Here is a 19,848-nt window from a genome sequence, read left to right as displayed (position 1 = left end):
TCAAATAAACATGAATGAACATAAGAAGGAATGTTGTTTTAACCGCGGAAAGCCGTCAATACACACTGTCTTTCAAGTTCAAATCCTCCAAGTTAATCTACTAACTCTCCTGATTGTGGATTCGGCGGATGGCGGATTATGATTGGTCAGAGATCGCCTGTCAATCAAACTCCCTGCGAAGGTTTCAATTAATCATCATGTTGTGTGTGTATAATATAATGGACAGTGTTTGTTTGTATAGTAGGACCTATTAGCAACATTATCAAAAGCCGGCAAAGAAAATTATGCAACTAATATAAAAAGTTTGGGTTATTCCTGTTCTACAGCACTTAAAATGTTTTCGCTCTAACTAAAGTAGCGAAATTGTTACTTACTTAATTGAGATCAAATGAGGCTAAATAATTTGTCTCTTTGGTAATTATTAGTTTTACATTTTATCCAGTATATTAAGAAATGTGTTTGGGGAGATTAAAATGCATATACATACTGCATATTGTAAAAAAAAAAAAGAAGAAAAAAAAAAGAAAAGAAAAAGTGATTATTAAACAAAATATTGCTCATTAAATTCATCATTTATTAACTTGTTTGTGGGGCTTTGTTTGTCATTTAAGCGTTTGGCCGTCACACAATGTACAATTTACATCTGCCTACCAACGTAAAGTAAGTTTATGAGGAATTCGCATCTCTCAAATATCATACGAAAAAAACGTACAGAGAGTCCCGCCTGAATCTATCCTATTGGTCAGCGACCACTACCTGATTTGTCCAAAAAAAGAGCGACTGGTCGGGCCAAGAAAACAGGTCAGCCGCCCTTTTCCCTTTCTTTGGTACCGCCACAAATCAGACCGCTGCCTATTGGCTATTTGTCTTGTCATTCAAAATGACAGCCGACAGGCGCGATTCTTATTGGCTCGGCAGCCTGTCAGTCACAACTGTCTAGGCCCGTGTCTGTGCGTCTGCGCGAGAGAAGGAGGAGGGTCTTCTACTCAGTCTTTTTATTTATTTCTTTGTTTCCAGCTGGGAAAAAAACAACCACCGCGGTATATTCCTTTGCGGGACCGCCAATGTTTCCCATCCGAATAAGACAGAACCCTGGACCATACTGCTGTACGTATTAAAAAGCCCGATTTAAGGGGGCGAGGATGAAGCGGCGCAATGCGGACTGCAGCAAGCTCCGACGGCCCTTAAAACGGAACCGAATCACCGAGGGGATCTACGGCAGGTACGATTCAGACCTTATGACGGAACCGTTATCTTTCCCGAGCTGTAGGAAAGACCCAGATTTTGCCTTTTATTATGGTCCAAGACCCCATTGAGAGACAGTAAATCGTTTAGCTCAACTGAGCTACAGTCAACAAAGCTGACCGAAGGTAGACAGTCGTTTCCGCAGAAATGAATAAGCTGCCGTAGGCCTCATCATCACAGCGATGTGCTTTAAAAGAAAGAAACCCGCGAAACCCACTAGTGAAGGCTCGAGACTCGATCGTTAGAGTCAGTAAGTGTCAATCATCAGAATGATTGACGTGACAGCAGCGCCTTCAGTCTCTCGGTATCCGCAACGAAGGCAGTGTTTTGATTTGATCTGGCAAGACCGTAAGAAGAATAACCGTAATTTAGTTTGCAAATTTCAAATGTAAAGTGGTACAGAAAGCGTGAAGTTTATTCAAATAGCAGCTAATGGTTTCTAAGAGACAGCCGCAGTTTTGTTTTGTTTTTTAAATGTCTGAGACTCCAAATAACTCAATAAGGCAAGTTAGCACTATTTTTCCTCAGAAGTTGGGAAGACCGGGACAGTTTTTATAATTTCCTTGATCACATCTTTTGACTAAGTTATTACAAATTTGCCTTCCATCATTTGGTGTAAGAAACCTTTATATGTGCCAGAAATCACAATATATTTATGGTAGTAATTTGTTTTCCTGTTAGGAATTATATGTTTAAATCTGTGAAACACAAAAGGAGATGTTAGGGACATCATTCACTTTCACTGCTTTTTTTAATTATTATTTTTTACATACGTTCTTCCAGAAAATGTTAGGAATTTATTTCTTTTTTGAGTGTAATATTCTTTATTAAAACCTACATATTTCATTGTGCTTTTTTTGCACAATTAATGAACTAATTCTTGAAAGCCGTAGTTTGTTGTGTAAGGTTTGTCAGCGAGCATCTGACCTATCAGTCAAAAGTGATGTTGTAAGAGTGTTTGCCCAACAGTATTGCATGTTTCATATTTTATCAGTAGCCATAATCTCTCATATAATAGTTTCAATCTCTATGCATGACCCACGTCATGTTGTTTTCAGGAGACATCAGTGTGGTACAGGTCATAGGACTCATTGTCAAATGTGGAAAGCAAGATGTCAGTAAAGTGTTTTAGATGGCAGCAATTTACAGATAATTACGTTGCGGATATGAATTTGCTTTGAAACTGTTTAAAGTGGTGGTTTTCTTCAAACAGAGAAACCACAGTTTCAACCAAACAGTCATTAATGCCAAGTAGATTCATAATGCCAAAAGTGAAAAATACAGTAACAGGATAGTTAAAAAATAATCAAGACATGTTTTCCCACACAATTTTCAAGAAAATAACACAAGGAATGAGTATATTTTATCATATCAATGAACTTAATTAACAATGCACTAATAAAGATCAATATTTACCTGCACATACCTGCACAAGTGTTTGAAGAATGTGAAAAATACCATATATACGCATACTTGCATTAAATATTTGAATCAAGTTTTTAGTTATTCATTTACAGCTTGAACTGATTCACAAAATGAATTGAATTTACAAACTATATCCTTGTCGTAATGCACAGTCCTTGCCAGCAAAATAATTGCAGATATATCATGAATAGTTTGTGCCGTAGATGACGCAGTTAAACCCTATGATTTGCTCACAGTGGGTAAATATCTGGCCCTGTCCCTGCCTTTAAAGAAAGTTGCCAGACTTCACCCATTATCAGTCATCTGTTATTCTGCTTGATGTTCGGCATGTTTGACTCTCTAATTTAGTTGGTCTAGAGCTTAAATTCAGTCATAATGCCAACATTTCATCTGGGAAATATGTCGGTTAGGGTTCATATGGAAATTATTTTTACCCCAAAACAATTTTCCTTAAAGGGATCGTTCACCCAAAAATTAAAATTCTGTCATTAATTCCCCTCATGTCGTTCCAAAACCGTAAGACTTTCGTTCATCCTGAAACAAAATCAAAGAGCTTTCCGTCCCTCCATTGACAGCTACACATCTACCACATTGATACTTCAAAAAGTTCATAAAGAGATCGTAAAACTAATCCATATGAATTGAGCGGTTTAGTCCAAATTTTTCTTAAGAGTCTCGATCGCTTTGTATGACGAACTGATTGAATTTAGGCTTTTATTCACATATAAACATTGATCAGTGAACATAAACAGAAGCTCAACCAAACCTGCTTGATGTGCGAGAACAAACCTCATTGGTTCTTGCTGAAGCTCAAACGTGATGCGTAACACAAGAATGAACCTCATTGGTTCTCACACGTCAAGCGAACATGCTTGAGCTTCCGTTTACCACAACTGATGTGCGAGTTGATGAATGTTTATGTAAATATATGTGAAATAAATGCCTAAATTAAATTTGTTCATCATATAAAGAAAATTCTTAAAATTTCGACTAAACCAGTGTCAGTTGCATAGCTGTCAATGGAGGGACAGAAAGCTCTCAGATTTCATTAAAAAGATCTTCATTTGTGTTCTGAAGATGAACGGGTGTCACGGGTTTGGAACGACATGAGGGTGAGTAATTGATGACAGAATTTTCATTTTTTGTGTGAACTAACCCTTTAAGTAATAGATTTGGTCCTAACTGTGTATATAAGTACTTTGTGATACTAGAATATGAACCAAATAATGTTTATGTGAAGATCATACAATTTAGGGTTTATTTTTATTTTTCTTGTCCTTTTAACATGTGTTGCATATGAAGTCTTTGTTTTGAATCCGTCCATCCAGTGACTGTAAACTTTGATGACATAATCTGTGAAGATGCATCTATAACACCTGTTATCTTTTGTTTGTTATTTGATTTGTTTTGTCACTCAGTGAGGTGGAAATTAACAAGTATGTCATCAGCCCAGATCTACCAGTCCAGTGACTGCTTATTTTTACCTTGCATTAACACAATTATCTCTGTCATCAGAACACTAATAATAGCGCATTCATCACCTGTAAAAAGGGAAGTCATTTTGAGGTGTGTGATTCTACAAAGTTCTATGATGAAGAAATTCATTGAAATTAATTAAACTTACCAACACTAACAGTTCTGAAGCCTCTATTAAAGTATCTAGATGATTTCTTATTGTTATAATTATTGTTGATTTTAAGGTTTTATCGTAGTTTTTTATGCTTTATATTTTTAAACGTTTTTCTTTTTATATACCTTGCAGCACTTTAACCTGTATTTTATGTACGAAAAAAAATGCAATTCAAATAAAAATTATTAATTATTATTATTACTAAGTCTTAAAGCTCTGTTGTTTTAGAGACAAATAATTATCATAATATTGGTCTAAAGACACAGTCTTAAAAAGCACATTAAAATCATGATATTCACAGTGTTGCTTAATTACACCTTATCTGCATTTCTACATCTGGAGATGGTTTTGGGCTTCTCGTCCTTACATAAAACATAATCCACTTCATTTACTACACGCTGCATTGGAGAAAGCCAAACAGTGATTCACGTCCTCCCCCATGCACCCATGGTTCATTGGTTTGGATTTACTGCTGGAGCTCATGATGGAGTTGCTTTACGTGCCTCTAGATGTGCACTGGCTCAAGGCCACATGTTGGGGTCTTATTCAAAGAGATCTAGGGTTGAAATCTTGAAATGGATGGATGATTGAATGTTTGTTTAATAATATGTCTTTCTCTCTGTCTCAGTACATTCCTGTACCTGAAGTTTCTGGTGGTCTGGGCGCTGGTGCTACTGGCAGACTTTGTGCTGGAGTTCCGCTTCGAGTACCTCTGGCCTTTCTGGCTTTTCATTCGCAGTGTTTACGACTCCTTCAGATACCAGGGCCTGGTGAGTGTGTGTGTGTGTGTGTGTGTGTGTGTGTGTGGGATGAGCTTTTTCATCCAGATTATGGGACTTAATAAACAAAGGAATCAATTGCTTGCCCTCATGTTGTCCCAACCAAAAATCTGATGTTTGTTTAGCAAAATGTCTGAGCTTCTGTTTTCTGTGCAAAGAAAGTGCATGGTGATTCATTCTGCTTATAAGCTCCATAACAGACCAAAGAAATTCTGAATAATTTTCAGGTGAACTGTTTTTTTAAAATCAACTGCTACATATTATATATTGTAAAAATAAATAATAATAATAATAATACAAAAATAAAGAATTAATGCATATCTTATTTGTCAATCCATCACTTTAAAACTTGTTTGTATTATGTCTCTTAAATCAGGACAACTGCATAATATTTATAAAATGCTGTTTCGAGCCCTATTCGGACGGTACTAAAATATGTGCAGTGGCTGTTTATAATAAATAAGTGAGCAGAGAACTCTAGACAAGTATCTTACACTTACATGACACTGATATTATAATGGGCAGTCTTCGCAGTTTCTGCGATTTGGTTCAGTTTATTAATTGCATGTTATTTTTTTTTGTCGGACACCATCCATATTGAAACTAAATTAAAGCATGCTGAAGATTGGTGCGCAAATGGTAGCTCAGGTAGGTCAAAAACACATGAGGAGAAGCGTTAGAGTAATACAACATCAGCAATCACAGACATTTGCATTCGGACATTAGATTTCTCAGAGGACCGTTGAGTTTGTCGAAAAACAGTTGGTAATTTGCCCCAGAATTTTTACAGAGGTTGTGTGAGAAAAACACAGACTTGGCAGATTCAGATGGGATTAAAATTGCAATGTCTATGAGACATGAATTTCTCTAACAACCCCCCTGGAAAACTAGTCCTGTCAGAATAGGGTTTAGGTCTGTTTATATGATGTTTTGCATGCAAAATATAATGCCAAAATATAGCCTATTCCGTGCTGAAGCGCACGCAGAATGTTGGGAAAAAATAGCAAGGAGACATTTTAATTATTTAATAAACTAGTGTTTTCTGAGTCTGTGTCGGCTGCAAAGATGGAAAAATTATTGGTGACTAAGCCTCTCCTAGTCAACTATTAGGGGGCTACCCTACTGTCTACCCAAATGCTGAAAGAGGACTGTAAATTGACATGTCATGCCAGTTGCACATGTGATGATCTGATGCATCTCTTTGTGTGTTTCAGGCTTTCTCAGTGTTTTTTGTGTGTGTGGCATTCACATCAGACATTATATGTCTGCTGTTCATCCCAGTGCAGTGGCTGTTCTTTGCAGCCAGCACATATGTGTGGGTACAGTACGTCTGGCACACAGGTAAGAGCCACACACCTGTTCATATCACATGTTCACCCTGCCATCAATGTTCTGATATTTTTCGTTTGAATGTTTATGAAGTCTAACATCAAGCTTACAGTTGACTGGTCTGTGGTTAGTGAACATTCATGACTTGACAGTTTTGACATTTCCGTTGTAGACAACCTCAAGCCAACGGTTTGGTTTGTTGTAGACACACCCATCTCTGTTTTTTCTAATCCTCTTTGTAAAGATGGGCTAAAAAATATTTTATATCTATTTTGGGAGCTGCTACCTCAGTTTAGACACACAAATTCTTACGCACACATCCATTGACGCACCCCATGAGAGGATCATTCCCATTCTGTTGTGAGCATTTGTTGTCATCGCATAGTTTGTTCTCTCTTTATAACATGCACACACACACTGTGACCTTGCAGCTGTAAGCTTGGTTATTTCTGCCAGTGTGACTGAGCGGCTCTGGATCTTGGTGTCAACAAAGCATTTGCTTCAGATGACTCGCTTAGATTGACCCACCGAGTGTGTGCTTGAATCCTTGTGGGTTTGCTTAGATTAATTTGTGCTGTTAATCTCTTGTCTCTCAACAGAACGAGGGGTCTGCCTCCCCACTGTGTCGCTATGGATACTTTTTGTTTATATTGAGGCAGCTATCAGATTTAAAGATTTGAAGCACTTCCACGTGGACTTGTGTCGTCCATTTGCAGCGCACTGGTACGTCATTTTCCCAAATCCACACTTACGCTGACAAATCTAATGCTTCCATTGATTGTGAGCAAGTTTCTGCTTTATATGTCCAGTGTCCTCAACCATTTCAGAATGTGTTGGTCATGTTTTTTATTACTATAAGTGATCATATGTGATATGAAATAGTGATGCACAGAAATTCCAGCAACTGAAAATAATAGCCCAAAATAGTTTTGGAGGGCTGAAATCATTGACAAAACATTTAGAGCTCTGACTGTGCATATTTACTGTGTCAGTGTCTATTTTGTGCAAACAATGTGGATAAGCTACAATAGGTAAAGATGTCAGCAGTGTAGACGCACTTCACCGTGACCAAAATGATGCTAGACACCAATGTATAAAATGTATTCAGCTGAAATATCAAGAGGCGGATCGTTGCAGAAGAACTTTCCTATGACTGATTTATTACTAGGGTTGGGTAAAAAATATTGATTTCTCGATTTTAATCGATTCTCATTTTTACGAACCGATATCGATTCTTAAATCCCAAGAATCGATTAGTCATCCTGTTTTCAGTTGATGAATGAATGGAACATTGTTGCGCGCATCCCATCCAATAAATCGCAATAATCTTTGTGCTTTGTTATTATTGATATGAAACAAAGTCTCAGATTTCAAATTACGCCCATTTTCTCACAAAATTCAAAAACATAATTACCGTTTTGGCACTGTGGTGTGAGATCGCTCTGGCGCAGCTCAGCTCTAGAGAAGCAGCAGCGCGCACATGACCTTCTCTTCCGCCTTAATAACACCAGTTACAGCGTGAAATAAACATGAATTAGCATCTGAAAGTGTGTTAAAAGATAGAGTACAACTTATCGAAGTCCGTATCATGTGACATGGAATCGCTCAATCAGTGTTTCAACCGTGGAAAGACGTTAGTAAACAATGTCATGTCACATTTACCTCAGAGAAAACATATCCAGTGACCATAAACTCGTTAGTCAGCTAGAAAAATTAACTCTAGAGAGGAGCATTTTGTTAAATATATTGCACCATATTACATATTCATTATAATTTTTAATGTTCTTCAATATTTAATGCATGTTTGAATAAATTTGGAAAGTTTTTTTATGACAGCCACCATTTAAATGTTTATATAATTTCATATAACTTTATTATTATAAAAATACATAAAAGTGCAATTTAAGTGTTTGTATACAAATCATTGAATTTTTACCTTCAATATTATAGTAGGCTAATGAAGCCTATAGGCTACAACTGACTCCCATAGTTTACAATAATAGTTAAGAGATTTGTTTTCCTTGAAAATTTGCAATGTATTGTACCTGATATCCAAAATAATCAATATCGAATCGAATCGTAATCGAAATCGAATCGAGTTGTGAAATTTGTGTCAATACCCAGCCCTATTTATTACCTTTGAACTCAACACCATAAACAACAGCATACGGAATTGCTTCTTACCCCAACAATGCTAATCATTTGATGTACTATTTATTTTTATGTTCACAGTATTGGGTACCCGGTGGTTACGCTGGGCTTTGGTTTTAAGAGTTATGTAAGTTATAAGATGCGTCTACGAAAACAGAAGGAAGTGCAGAAAGAGAACGAATTTTACATGCAGCTGCTGCAGCAGGCACTACCTCCAGAACAACAGCTCATACAGAGACAAGAGAGAGAAGCAGAGGAAGGTAAGGACTGAGGTCTTGACGGAATAGTTCACCCAAACCAGTGCTGGGCGATATACCGTTTTTATTTTGTGTAGGAAATGTATTTTTCCAATACTGGAATACTGGTGCATGGCTGAAATAATTGCTGTATCTATTCAGTGGCCACAGAGAGTGCATGGATTGAGATGCATTAATGTAAGGACCCCTATTAACTGCATACCCTTCTTACTAATGGTTCTTGCATTATAACACTATTAATAGCCCACACTAACTCTCTTCAACAGGGTAAATATGTAATACAGAGCCCTATAATGGAAAAGGTGGATGGAATCTTGGGAATCCAGTAAACAAAAATATATAATAATAATAATAATGTGAAATGTCATGGAATTTGGCAAATTTTGTATAAATAATATATCATTTTGGTACACTATTTTATGGAATATTACACAATTTTCCGTCCATGTTTTAATTTAAACAGTACACCTGTTGTGCAGCACTTTGCCAGAAAATTAAAAGGAAATTTTTTTTTAGTACATTTTAAAAGGTAAATTAAATTAAAGTTTCATTAAAATATTTGTTTACCACCGTTTTTGATAGTAAATTTGGCTAACACTTTAGTTTAGGGTCCAATTCTCACTATTAACTAGTTGCTTATTAGCATGCGTATTACTAGGATATTGGCTTTTTATTATAACAAACATATTAATGCCTTATTCTGCATGACCATATTCTACATCCCTTAATATACCTACAATCCCTAAACTTAACAACTACCTTACTAACTAACTATTAATAAGCAGCAATTAGGAGTTTATTGAGGCAAAAGTTAATAGTTAGTAGTGAGAACTGGACCCTAAACTAAAGGGTGACCTAAATTTGTATGACATTACAGTGTTTTTATATTCTTTCTACTCCTGACAGTAAAAATAAGCCACTATAAATAAATGTATATAAAGGACCAGTCATGAAAATAAATGATTAAAACCATTATATACCATAAAATAAACAGCCGTGAGAAAATTATGAAATTGTTCATTGTTGCAGTGACATGAGGCTGAGTGTATATATTGACAGATTTTTCTGTTTTGGATAAACTATTAATTTGAAGTCTTTCTTGCTCTTTCACTTTCAAAAGCAGCAGCAGCAGCAGCAGCATCTAAAGGCATTCAAGATGTAGACTCTCCAGCTGTGGCACAGAACGGCTCAGCGGGCGGTAAAAAGCCCTCATCCAACACGTTACCAGAGCTGGAATACAGAGAGAAAGAACGGGGCAAAAACGAGTCCAAAAAGCAACACAACCACAACCACAACCAGAACCATCACAGCAGCACCAGCAGCATCTTGCCGTCAGTGGACAGTAAAGCTCAGGAGATGGAGTACATGGAGAACCACGTGAACAGTAAGAGACTGAGCAGCTCAGATCTGCTGGGCAGCACTGAGAACCTGTTGAAAGATGAACACTCTTCATCCTCCTCCTCTTCTTCCTCCTCCAACTCCAACAAAAATTACAAAAACGCCAGCGGAGGAGGAGGGAGCTCCTCGCCCCGGGGACACGGAACAGCCAACGGCAGCGTGCCGTCTTCCTCCGGGCCTTCATCGTCCACCTCTTCCTCGAATAAGGGGGACAGAAAACAGAAGTGTGGAGGAGGGAAGAACGCAAGAGACCCTGTGGAAAACTGCATTCCCAACAATCAGCTGAGCAAACCCGAGGCGCTCGTCAGGTTAGATTCGCACACATCATCTGTCTCAAAATTGTGACTTAGTGTTAAAACAGCGGCTCTCGTGTTCAAAAGGGTTGTGTGAAAACACTACATACTAGCAAGCATGTTTTGTAATGTTTTTCCCTACACTCTGCTGTCAATATAAAGCTTTAAGCTTTCTCACTAAGCCAAAAAAAATCAAGTCAGACTGCTTTCAGTGAGAAAGAAATCTGTTCTCGTTGTGTTCACGTTGATTTGGAACTTTGTCCACTTTTGTTTTGGCATTACCATTTTAGGGGTCAAGAGTCATTTCAATAGGAATCTACACGATCTTGAATTTCACTCCAGGGTGAAAGATTTCCCAATGCAAGTTTTGCATGGGGTTCAAGTAGGGGTGAGCGATATGGCAAAAATATGTGACGATTCACAATTTTTTTCATGTTGCTTTTACTGTTTTGCAAGTGACCGAGCAGCACAGCCAAACTAATTTCCCTATTTTAAAAATGTAGCTTTACAAGGTAACAAAATATAAAAGAAAAAAGAATGACAGACCATTTAGGTGAGCAAAGATGAAAATATTTATTTCATTATTTTATCTTTGTTATTAAAAATTAGAACAAATATGCACTTTACAAATACAATAGAATATACAAATGAAATAAACAGTTCTTTAGTTTTTCACAGTAGGTGTATTTAACAGTAGTATTCAAGCAAGAAATTGAGTAAACAAATGTAAATATAAAACACTACAAAGACTGCACTGTATAAATTTCATTTGAGACCAGTGTGAATAAAATGTTTAAGCAGCAAGGCTTTATAACGCATGCAAATAATACACTTGCATGATTGTGAAAACCTGCAATGTCACGTGAGCGTAACCCTTGCGTTGTACAGTATGTGGGGACAGAGGTGCCAGAACTGCAACTGATAGAACATTTTAATCATTCACGATCAAAAGTCGTGATATCGCACACCCCTAGGTTCAAGTTCACATGAATTTGCCGCATTGACCAACAGCTGCATGGTTTAAATGTGACTTTTATGTGAACTCGGCTTCATTTCGCTAATGTGACCACACCTTTAGGGTCATAAGCGGAGTCTGAAATTGTTACTGCTAGAGTAACTTTGTGACTGTTAAAAAGTATGTATGTATTTGCGTAGTATGAATGCAGATGGATGTACTACATCTGCTTTGTCATTTGTCATAACAGGAAAATAATGCAACAAAGTTTGTTTCTAGAAGAAAATAAGCTTTGGTGTAGTATTTTTTATACTATGTCGTAGGGAAGTTGGCATTTTCGGATGTGAGGTCAGTCCATTTTTGATTAACACTATATTATATAATTATAATATTGTGGTTTCACATACCTTTTATGTTGCGGACCACTTTAACAGAAGTTGCAGACCACCTAACATCCCAAAACTGGGGGAAACTACCTCAAAATAATTACTTTTATATCATCTACTTGCCTCCTTAGATAGCATTTTTGGGCATCATTTGTATGCATATTATGCCCTGTGCATGTTATATTTTGAAATATGATGTATGATATATGATGCCAATTTTCCTTCTTTTTTTTTTTTTTTTATCTCATAAAATCTAACCGTTAATAAGAAGTGATAGAGAAAATTGCTTAAATTAAACATTCACTGAACAACACAAGCCTCTCCAATCAGTGCACTTGTATAAAAATAAAATAAAATGATGTATGCATTAAATATTAAATGCACAAAACAGGTCATCAAAAATCTAGACCAGCCTTTCTCAAACTTTTTTCAGTCAGGGCACCTTTCAAAAGTGCATAAAATCTCAAGGCACCCCAGTGTAAAATATAATTTAAAAACACTGCATAACCCAAATGTAAATGCAAATTTTATATATATATTTATCTAAAATGAATTTACAATTTTATTAATCCGTTCATATGTTTAACCCTTTCACACGTAAATTTAAAATATTCTGGCTGACCCCCCAGGGTGAGTTTTTCAAGGTGACCGTTATTTAGAATGTGTCACTTTATGGTTTCCATGATGACGCGTCATTGCTTGTCACGTGACACACCGCAGCAACAACAGAGCTGAATGAATGATGATCTGCTTTTATGTCATTTTTCCTTTTTTATTCAAAATATTCACAAATTTGTTAGATATGGCATGAAATATCTGATATTCCCATTGTCAAATAAATGCAAGTGGAAGTGTTTTGTTTTTTGAACACCATTATAACGATCGCGTTAGTTGAGCTGTATGCGCGATGGGCGCCGCCATGTTAGTTTGTGCCGCAGACGCAGTTCAGAGAATCGGATCTGTTGGATTTACAGTTTTAAGTGAATTCATCCACTTCTCCCGAAATACATAAAAGTAAGTGGCAGGTGAACTGGGATAAGAATAGAGTAAACTTTAAAGTTACTTACACAATGTGTATCTGATATGAATAAAACTAATTATAATGGAAAGGATTATTATTGCCTCTTCCTTTGAGTGTGATCAGTGTGTATTTTACAAACTCTAAATGTATTGTTTTTTTAGTACTTATGTCTGAAACCTAAAACAAACATTATGTGGATGAAAACACTGAAAAGTTGTGATATATGACAGCTCTGAGCGCGCCTGTCTCTTGCTCAGCTCCAGCCAACGCGCGAAAGCACATTTGAATTTAGCAGTTGATCACGTCATGCACTGACCGTTCTAATCACACCGGTGCTCCAGGGACCAGCCTAGACTGATCACACCGGTGTGATCGTACGTGCGAAAGGCTTAAAAAGAAGAAGAATGTATTTATGTAAATTCAAATATATTTATATATGAAATGTCAGATTTTTTTTTTTTTTTTTTTTTTTTTTTAGCCTACGTAATTTTTTGGCGGCACCCCTGACACAGTCATGGGGCACCCCAGTGTGCCGCGCACCCACTTTGAGAAAGGCTGATCTAGACTGTCAAATAAACTTTTAGATGAAAAACAAGTTTCACGTGTTCCACATCAACGCTTAGCTGCCCGCCTATTAATCTGGCTAATTTGCAGCACAATCGGCCCCTGCCGATTCATAAAAAAATGCCAAAAATCGGCCCGATCAATCGGTCGACCTCTAGTTTTGAGATGCAGACCTTTTCTCTGATTCATGTTTATTATAATGACCCCCTAATGGACTTAATGGTCTGTGTATGTGTGTGTTAGGCTGGAGCAGGATGTTAAGAAGCTGAAGGCAGATCTGCAGGCAAGCCGACAGACCGAACAGGATCTGCGCAGTCAGTTGGGCTCTCTGGGCAGCTCTGAACGCAGCATACGCTCTGAACTCGGGCAGCTGCGTCAAGAGAACGAACTACTGCAAAACAAGTGAGACATCCCTCTTTGAGTTTGCTCCATAAGAGAGTGCAGAGAAGCCAGGGGACTGTATCTGTATTAATGCAAACTCTTGTGTGTATGTTCAGACTTCATAACGCCGTGCAGGCGAAGCAGAAGGACAAGCAGACAGTGGGACAGCTGGAGAAGCGTCTGAAGGCAGAACAAGACGCTCGTGCGGCAGCAGAGAAACTGTTAGCAGAGGAAAAGAAACGCAAGAAGCTGGAGGAGGCCACGGCGGCCCGTGCAGTCGCTCTCGCTGCTGCAACCAGGTGCTTCCCATCTTTCCATTATATTTCATAACATCCAATCCGTTATATATGCAACCCTCATGCTTTCCATTCTTCTTTCCATTTCATTATACATTACTGTTCAAAGGTTTGGAGTCAACAGGGTTTTTTTTTTATTAAGAAATTAATACTTTTTACTGTACAGCAAGGATGCATTAAATTGATCAAAAGAGACAGTGAAGTCTTTCATTCTTACAAAAAAATACGTATTTCAAATAAATAATGTTCTTTTGAACTTACTAATCAAATAATCCTAATCAAATGGAATGAAATGCATAATATACACTATCGTTCAAAGGTTTGGGGTCGACATGATTTTGTAATGTTTTTGAAAGAAGTTTCTTATAATCATCAAGACTGCATTTATTTGATCGAAAATAGAGTAAAAACAGTAATATTGTAATGTATATTAATATTATAATAATTAAAAACAACAGTTTGAATGTAGTTCCTGTGAAGGCAAAGCTTTATTTTCAGCATTATTACTCCAGTCTTCAGTCACATGATCCTTCAGAAATCAAAACCGTGATTGAAACCGTGATGCATTTTTTTCAGGATTTGTTTTAATAGAATATAATTTTTTTTTTTTTTTTTTTAAATAGTAATCTTTTGTAACGTTATAAATATATGTTGCTGTCAAACTGCTGATCATTTTTGCTTAATAAAAGTATTAAATTCTTTTAAAAAATTTTGAACGGTAGTGTACATAACATGCATACTATTTCATAATATTTTCCACTCCATTCTGTCTGTCTCTCAAATGATTTTCCTTTTTCTCTTGTTAGTTCTGTCTTATCTGTTCTGTTTTATTCTATTTCCTTTCCATATAACTGCAGGATATTTAACACACTTTTTTTGTATGTGAACTAACTTGCATCTGTATTTGTGTGTGTGTCAGAGGTGAGTGCACAGAGTCTCTGAGGAGGAGGATTTCTGAGCTGGAGACGGAGTGTAAGAAACTTACGCTTGACATCAAGGTGAAAGAAGATCAAATCAGAGAGCTGGAGCTCAAAGTTCAAGTGAGGAGATTTTCATGTTATATTTGCTCTAAATCTGCTAAAAAAAAATGCAGAAAAAGTAATAAAATAGACATTTAATGTCTCATCCTTCTTTCATATCAAGGAACTTCATAAATATAAGGAAAATGAGAAGGACACAGAGGTTCTGATGTCAGCGCTGTCAGCGATGCAGGATAAAACCCAGCACCTGGAAAATAGCCTCAGTGCTGAGACCCGAATTAAGCTGGACCTCTTCTCTGCCCTCGGAGACGCTAAGAGACAGCTGGAGATCGCACAAGGTTTGCATCACGCCCTGTCCAGAGAACTCAAAGATTAGCTTTTAAATTTGGGCACCACTTTATTTTGTAGCTAAAACAGGTGTGAAGAAAATTTGTCATCATTTACTCAGCCACTTGTCATGAAAACCCATTAATTTTTTTTTTTTTTCAGAAATTCTTGTAAGAATGACATATTTTAATTTGAGAAGAACTACAGTACCATTCAGAAATTTGGGATCAGTAAAAAAAAAAAAATTCTTTAAGAAATGAATACCTATAATCAACAAGGACACATTGAATTGATCAAAAGTGACAGTAATTTCTGTTTAAAATAAATGCTGTTCTTTTGAACTTTCTATTCATCAAAGAATCCTGTATCAGTTTCCTTAAAAATATGAAGCAGCACAACTGTTTTTAACATTGATAATAACCGGAAATGTTTCTTGAGCAGCAAATCATCATATTAGAATGATTTCTGAAGCATCATGTGACACTGAAGACTGGAGTAATGATGCTGAAAAAGCTTTGCATTTGTTTAAAAATATATTTGAATAGAAAACAGATATTTTAAATTGTAATAATATTTCACAATATTACTGTTTGTAAGGTATTTTAATCAAATAAATTCAGCCTTGGTGAGCATATAAGACATTTCAAAAAAAATCTTACCATCTCAAAAGTTTTGAATGGTGGTATATGTATTTATAGAATACATCATTCTCAATCATGGAAAACATATCAGAACTTTTAAGTTCTTATTCTCCGCAGAGATCACTTAGATCTGCATCTCAGCTATCATTAAATATCCCGAAAGCTCGTTTGAAAACAAAATGAGATTTTCAGTCTATGCTCCAACACTTTGGAACACACTACCGTTAACGATTAGAGCTTCTCCCACATTAAACGCTTTTAAAGCATCAATTAAAACCTTTTTCTCAAGCTTATTAAAAACTCGGTTTTATTTTGTGTGCATTTTTAAATGCTATGGGGTTGCAGTTTTTGTGATGGTTCCAGGTTGAACTTCTTTTGCTTATACATTTTTCTGTTTTTATTTTTTAGGCAAGTTCTTTTTACTGTGTGTGTATTTTTGATTTACTTGTGAAGCACTTTGTTCAACATTCGTGTTGTTAAAAGGTGCTATGTAAATAAACTTTGACCTTGACCTTTGAAAACCACTAAAAGTTGTTCCCGTCTGGATTTGTGTTCTTTTAGGTCAGATTCTGCAGAAAGACCAGGAGATTAAAGACCTGAAGCAGAAGATAGCAGAGGTGATGGCCGTCATGCCCAGTGTGGTGTATTCAGCAGATACGGGCAGCATGACCCCCGTCACGCCCCACTACTCCTCCAAGTTCATGGACACCAGTCCGTCAGGACTGGACCCCAACGCATCTGTCTACCAGCCCCTGAAAAAATGAATGCTTGTTTCCCACCTCAACAGACCTCCAATCATTCTTGCAATCACAGACACACACGCACACACACACACACACACACACACACACACACATGGTCTTCTCTGGTTGTTTTTTTTCCTCCATAAGCCCAGATTCAGATTCATCTTTGGCATGTCTGTGGCTCAGATTGCTTTTTTGTTTTTGTTTTTTTCGTCTTCTAATACTACAGCTTCTTGCCTGGTCAGAAGGATATTGTATTGTGTGACTGTATTTGTTGTAGTAAAAATACAAAAGACAAAAAAGAAGACTTTTAAGGGACATCACACATTGAGCAGGAAACTGCCGTTTCTTTTCTCTTGTAAATGTCTAGAAACCTCACAGAAGTTGGTGAGTATCTTCCCTCAGTCCATTCAGAGACCGGCCTCCTGGATTTCGGCCTTGATTTTACTGTTTTTTTGTTTTGTTTTTCGGGGGGGGAGGGGGTTGTGCAAAGCAGGGCAAGTGTAAGATCCGTTGTCCCAGGTGCTCTACCCCATATCAGAGGCAAGAAGATTTTCACTCAAGAATGTCACGATCTAATATGACAAGAATGTAACGCAATGTTCAAACAACAAAACGTCTCCATCGAACGTCCCAGAAACAATGCGACAATTCTCATGCAAAACATCTTTTAGGACTCGTATGACGAACCGAAGCTTAATCTGTGGATTGCTGTTCAGTTCTTCCTCATGGTACAAAGTGACGAACAGTGCGCCACAAACACAGTCCAGCAGCGTAACTCACCAATTACAGATAATCAGTGCCTTCTTATGGGACCTCGTTGGTGGAACAGAAAGATCTCTTCCCTCCCTCTACCACGTCATGCCTCAAACACATCTTTTTTTTGTTCGCCACGTTAACAGGCAACCTTTTGCAAACGGATCACCAGCCCATTGGCGTGACGACTCTGCTCCTGTTTTGGTCCGCGCTTGTGAATTCGGTCATTTGTTTACATTTATTTATTTATCCAGCGTGGCACTAATGCACTGTTGACTTCAACGAGCTCGCAAGGGAATATGTCAAGTATGGAAACGCAGGATACTTTCCCCTCCTGGTTTTCTTTATTGTATTGATTGACCATCTTTCAGTATCAGACGGAAGCTAGTGTAGTCCAGTGCCAACTAAAGTAGTAGGACTGCAATTTTGTTGAAAACGAAAAGTGTTTCAGATCCATCAGGTTACTGGCTGGTCCAATGATCGGAAGCTAGAGGAGTGTATTATTATTATTATTATTATTATTATTATTATTATTATTAATAATATGATTATTATATGGTTTGTGTATTGTTTTCAGAGAAATACTTGGTTGTGCCACTTGATGGCGCTGTTGCTTTCAGAAAGGTTGGCGACTTTAAACCTGTTACACTCGTGGAAAGGTTTTCATTGGGCCATCATCACACTTGCTGTGTAAACGGATACAGATCCAGATGTCATCTATGTCTGCTAAGCATGAAGTATTATCAGGCTAAAGGGAGAATGTCCCGAGCCGACCCACCTTTTGGAAAAAGCCCTCGGATTTGTGTTAATGCGAATAGATTTTGCCAACTGGAGGAAGCCAGCTCCTCCAAACGGTCTCCAGCGAGTTCTGGTGCGGGTCGTTTCAGAAGGAGAGATGGTCACTGTGTTAGTTTGGTTAATGATGGGTGGGAGGGAGGGAGGGCGGGGGGTTTAGCCAGAGTCAGTCCTATGTGGTATTGTAGTGCTCTGAGATGGTTGTTGTTTTAGGTGTTGTGATATTTTTTTTTTAAAGTTATGATGTGATGGAGGAAGTGGTAAAGTTTGCGATGTCCAAGTGGTTTAAATGAAAGACGGGGGGAAAAAAAGACAGTTGCTTTGTTTTCTTTGCCCGCTGTCACTTCTTGCTTTCTGTCTGTCGTTCAGCCAAACCTCGGCTGCACTCGTTGTGAGGTCTCTGTGAGGTTTCAAGTAATAAAACATTTTGTTTTCTGGCATCTGAGTTTCTTGTGATTTTTGTCTGTTGATTGTTAAGGCTTGCGTGCACACAATTATAGGTGGGTCACCAATCACCATATATATATATATATATTTTTTTTTTTTTTTGCCATCAGAACACCATATATATATATATTAGTGTTCTGATGGCAAAGGAAAAACAAATTAAAATGATAAAATTCAACTAGCCGTACAATTGGGGTTAATTGAAGCTGAGGAAAGGGTTAATTGATGAGTAAAAATGGGAAACGACTGTATTGTTGTGAGTGTCATGATTTCATCTACACAAATTTAAAAATTGGTCTAGACTCTGAAGGGTCATTTCATCTTGCATTTACTCTCAAATCACTTTCAAAGTCACAACAAAACATGTTTACAGCTTAAGAGTTTATATTTTAAGAGGTTTTTAGGTTTGCCCTAAAAGTGGTTATATAAGATATAATGGGGGAATTAATAAAGCACATATTACACCAAGAATAATTTTACTCTCAAAACATTTTGAAACACTTTTAATTAATTTTTGCAGCTGGCATTTGCTAGTTTGTAAACTATTGCAACATCTCGTGCCGACAGATTCTCCGATCGCTGTGAGTGTGGAGCCTTCATCTCTCATTCATGAGATGATATTGCGTGCATGAATAAATAACCAGAGCTTTCATATTAAACACGTCTCTTTTTATAACCATGCATGCAGTTTCTATGTTCCTCTCACACTTTCTTCAGTGCATCAGTCGCATGATGTGCACAAATGCACGATTTCACATGTGGGCTCTTGTTTTTTTTCTGCAAGTTTATATAAAGATGTTCTACAGATTGCCATTCCAGACCTTTATATATACATCTATCTATTGACCTATTAAAGCTGTTATATTCTGAGATGAGCTGCAGACTGTTGCTGTAATCAGCATATGGAGGCATTAATAATGTACAGAAGCCGTTTAGTATGTCACCCACGTTCCTCAAGCTTCCAGTTCCAGTATTGTTGGATGAACTGGGAGAGTGAATTATTCCCATGGGATGCACTGTTTCACATTCAGCCTCCCTGAAGAACCTCG

General features: G+C 37.3%; 1 protein-coding gene across 5 annotated transcripts; it reads left to right on the top strand.

Annotated features, from left to right (window-relative positions):
- The first annotated feature begins 928 nt into the window (after positions 1-928).
- maco1b (macoilin 1b) lies at positions 929-17,082 on the top strand. Of its 5 annotated transcripts, none has more exons than XM_084093322.1 (11): positions 929-1,222; positions 4,929-5,070; positions 6,294-6,420; positions 7,008-7,131; positions 8,641-8,819; positions 9,940-10,522; positions 13,677-13,835; positions 13,931-14,113; positions 15,030-15,150; positions 15,254-15,428; positions 16,620-17,082. In XM_084093322.1, exons 1-11 carry the CDS (start codon positions 1,143-1,145, stop codon positions 16,820-16,822), a joined length of 2,076 nt encoding a protein of 691 aa, XP_083949448.1. In that variant the 5' UTR covers positions 929-1,142; the 3' UTR covers positions 16,823-17,082. The 5 variants fall into 5 exon arrangements, with proteins under 5 accessions (XP_083949448.1, XP_083949447.1, XP_083949451.1 ...); XM_084093321.1 differs by having other exon boundaries at positions 961-1,222; positions 9,937-10,522; XM_084093325.1 differs by having other exon boundaries at positions 993-1,222; positions 9,949-10,522.
- Positions 17,083-19,848: the final 2,766 nt, after the last annotated feature.

The sequence above is a fragment of the Abramis brama genome, assembly GCF_963993115.1.
Source record: "Abramis brama genome assembly, chromosome: 19".
Classification (NCBI taxonomy): domain Eukaryota; kingdom Metazoa; phylum Chordata; class Actinopteri; order Cypriniformes; family Leuciscidae; genus Abramis; species Abramis brama.
This window is presented reverse-complemented; position numbering and strand designations above follow the sequence as displayed.

Coding starts and splice junctions, on each gene's coding strand:
- maco1b (XM_084093321.1), top strand. CDS start 1,143: ATGAAGCGGCGCAATGCGGACTGCAGCAAGCTCCGACGGCCCTTAAAA. Junction 1,223..4,928: donor ACCGAGGGGATCTACGGCAG/GTACGATTCAGA, acceptor TCTCTGTCTCAG/TACATTCCTGTACCTGAAGT. Junction 15,151..15,253: donor AGCTGGAGCTCAAAGTTCAA/GTGAGGAGATTT, acceptor TTTCATATCAAG/GAACTTCATAAATATAAGGA.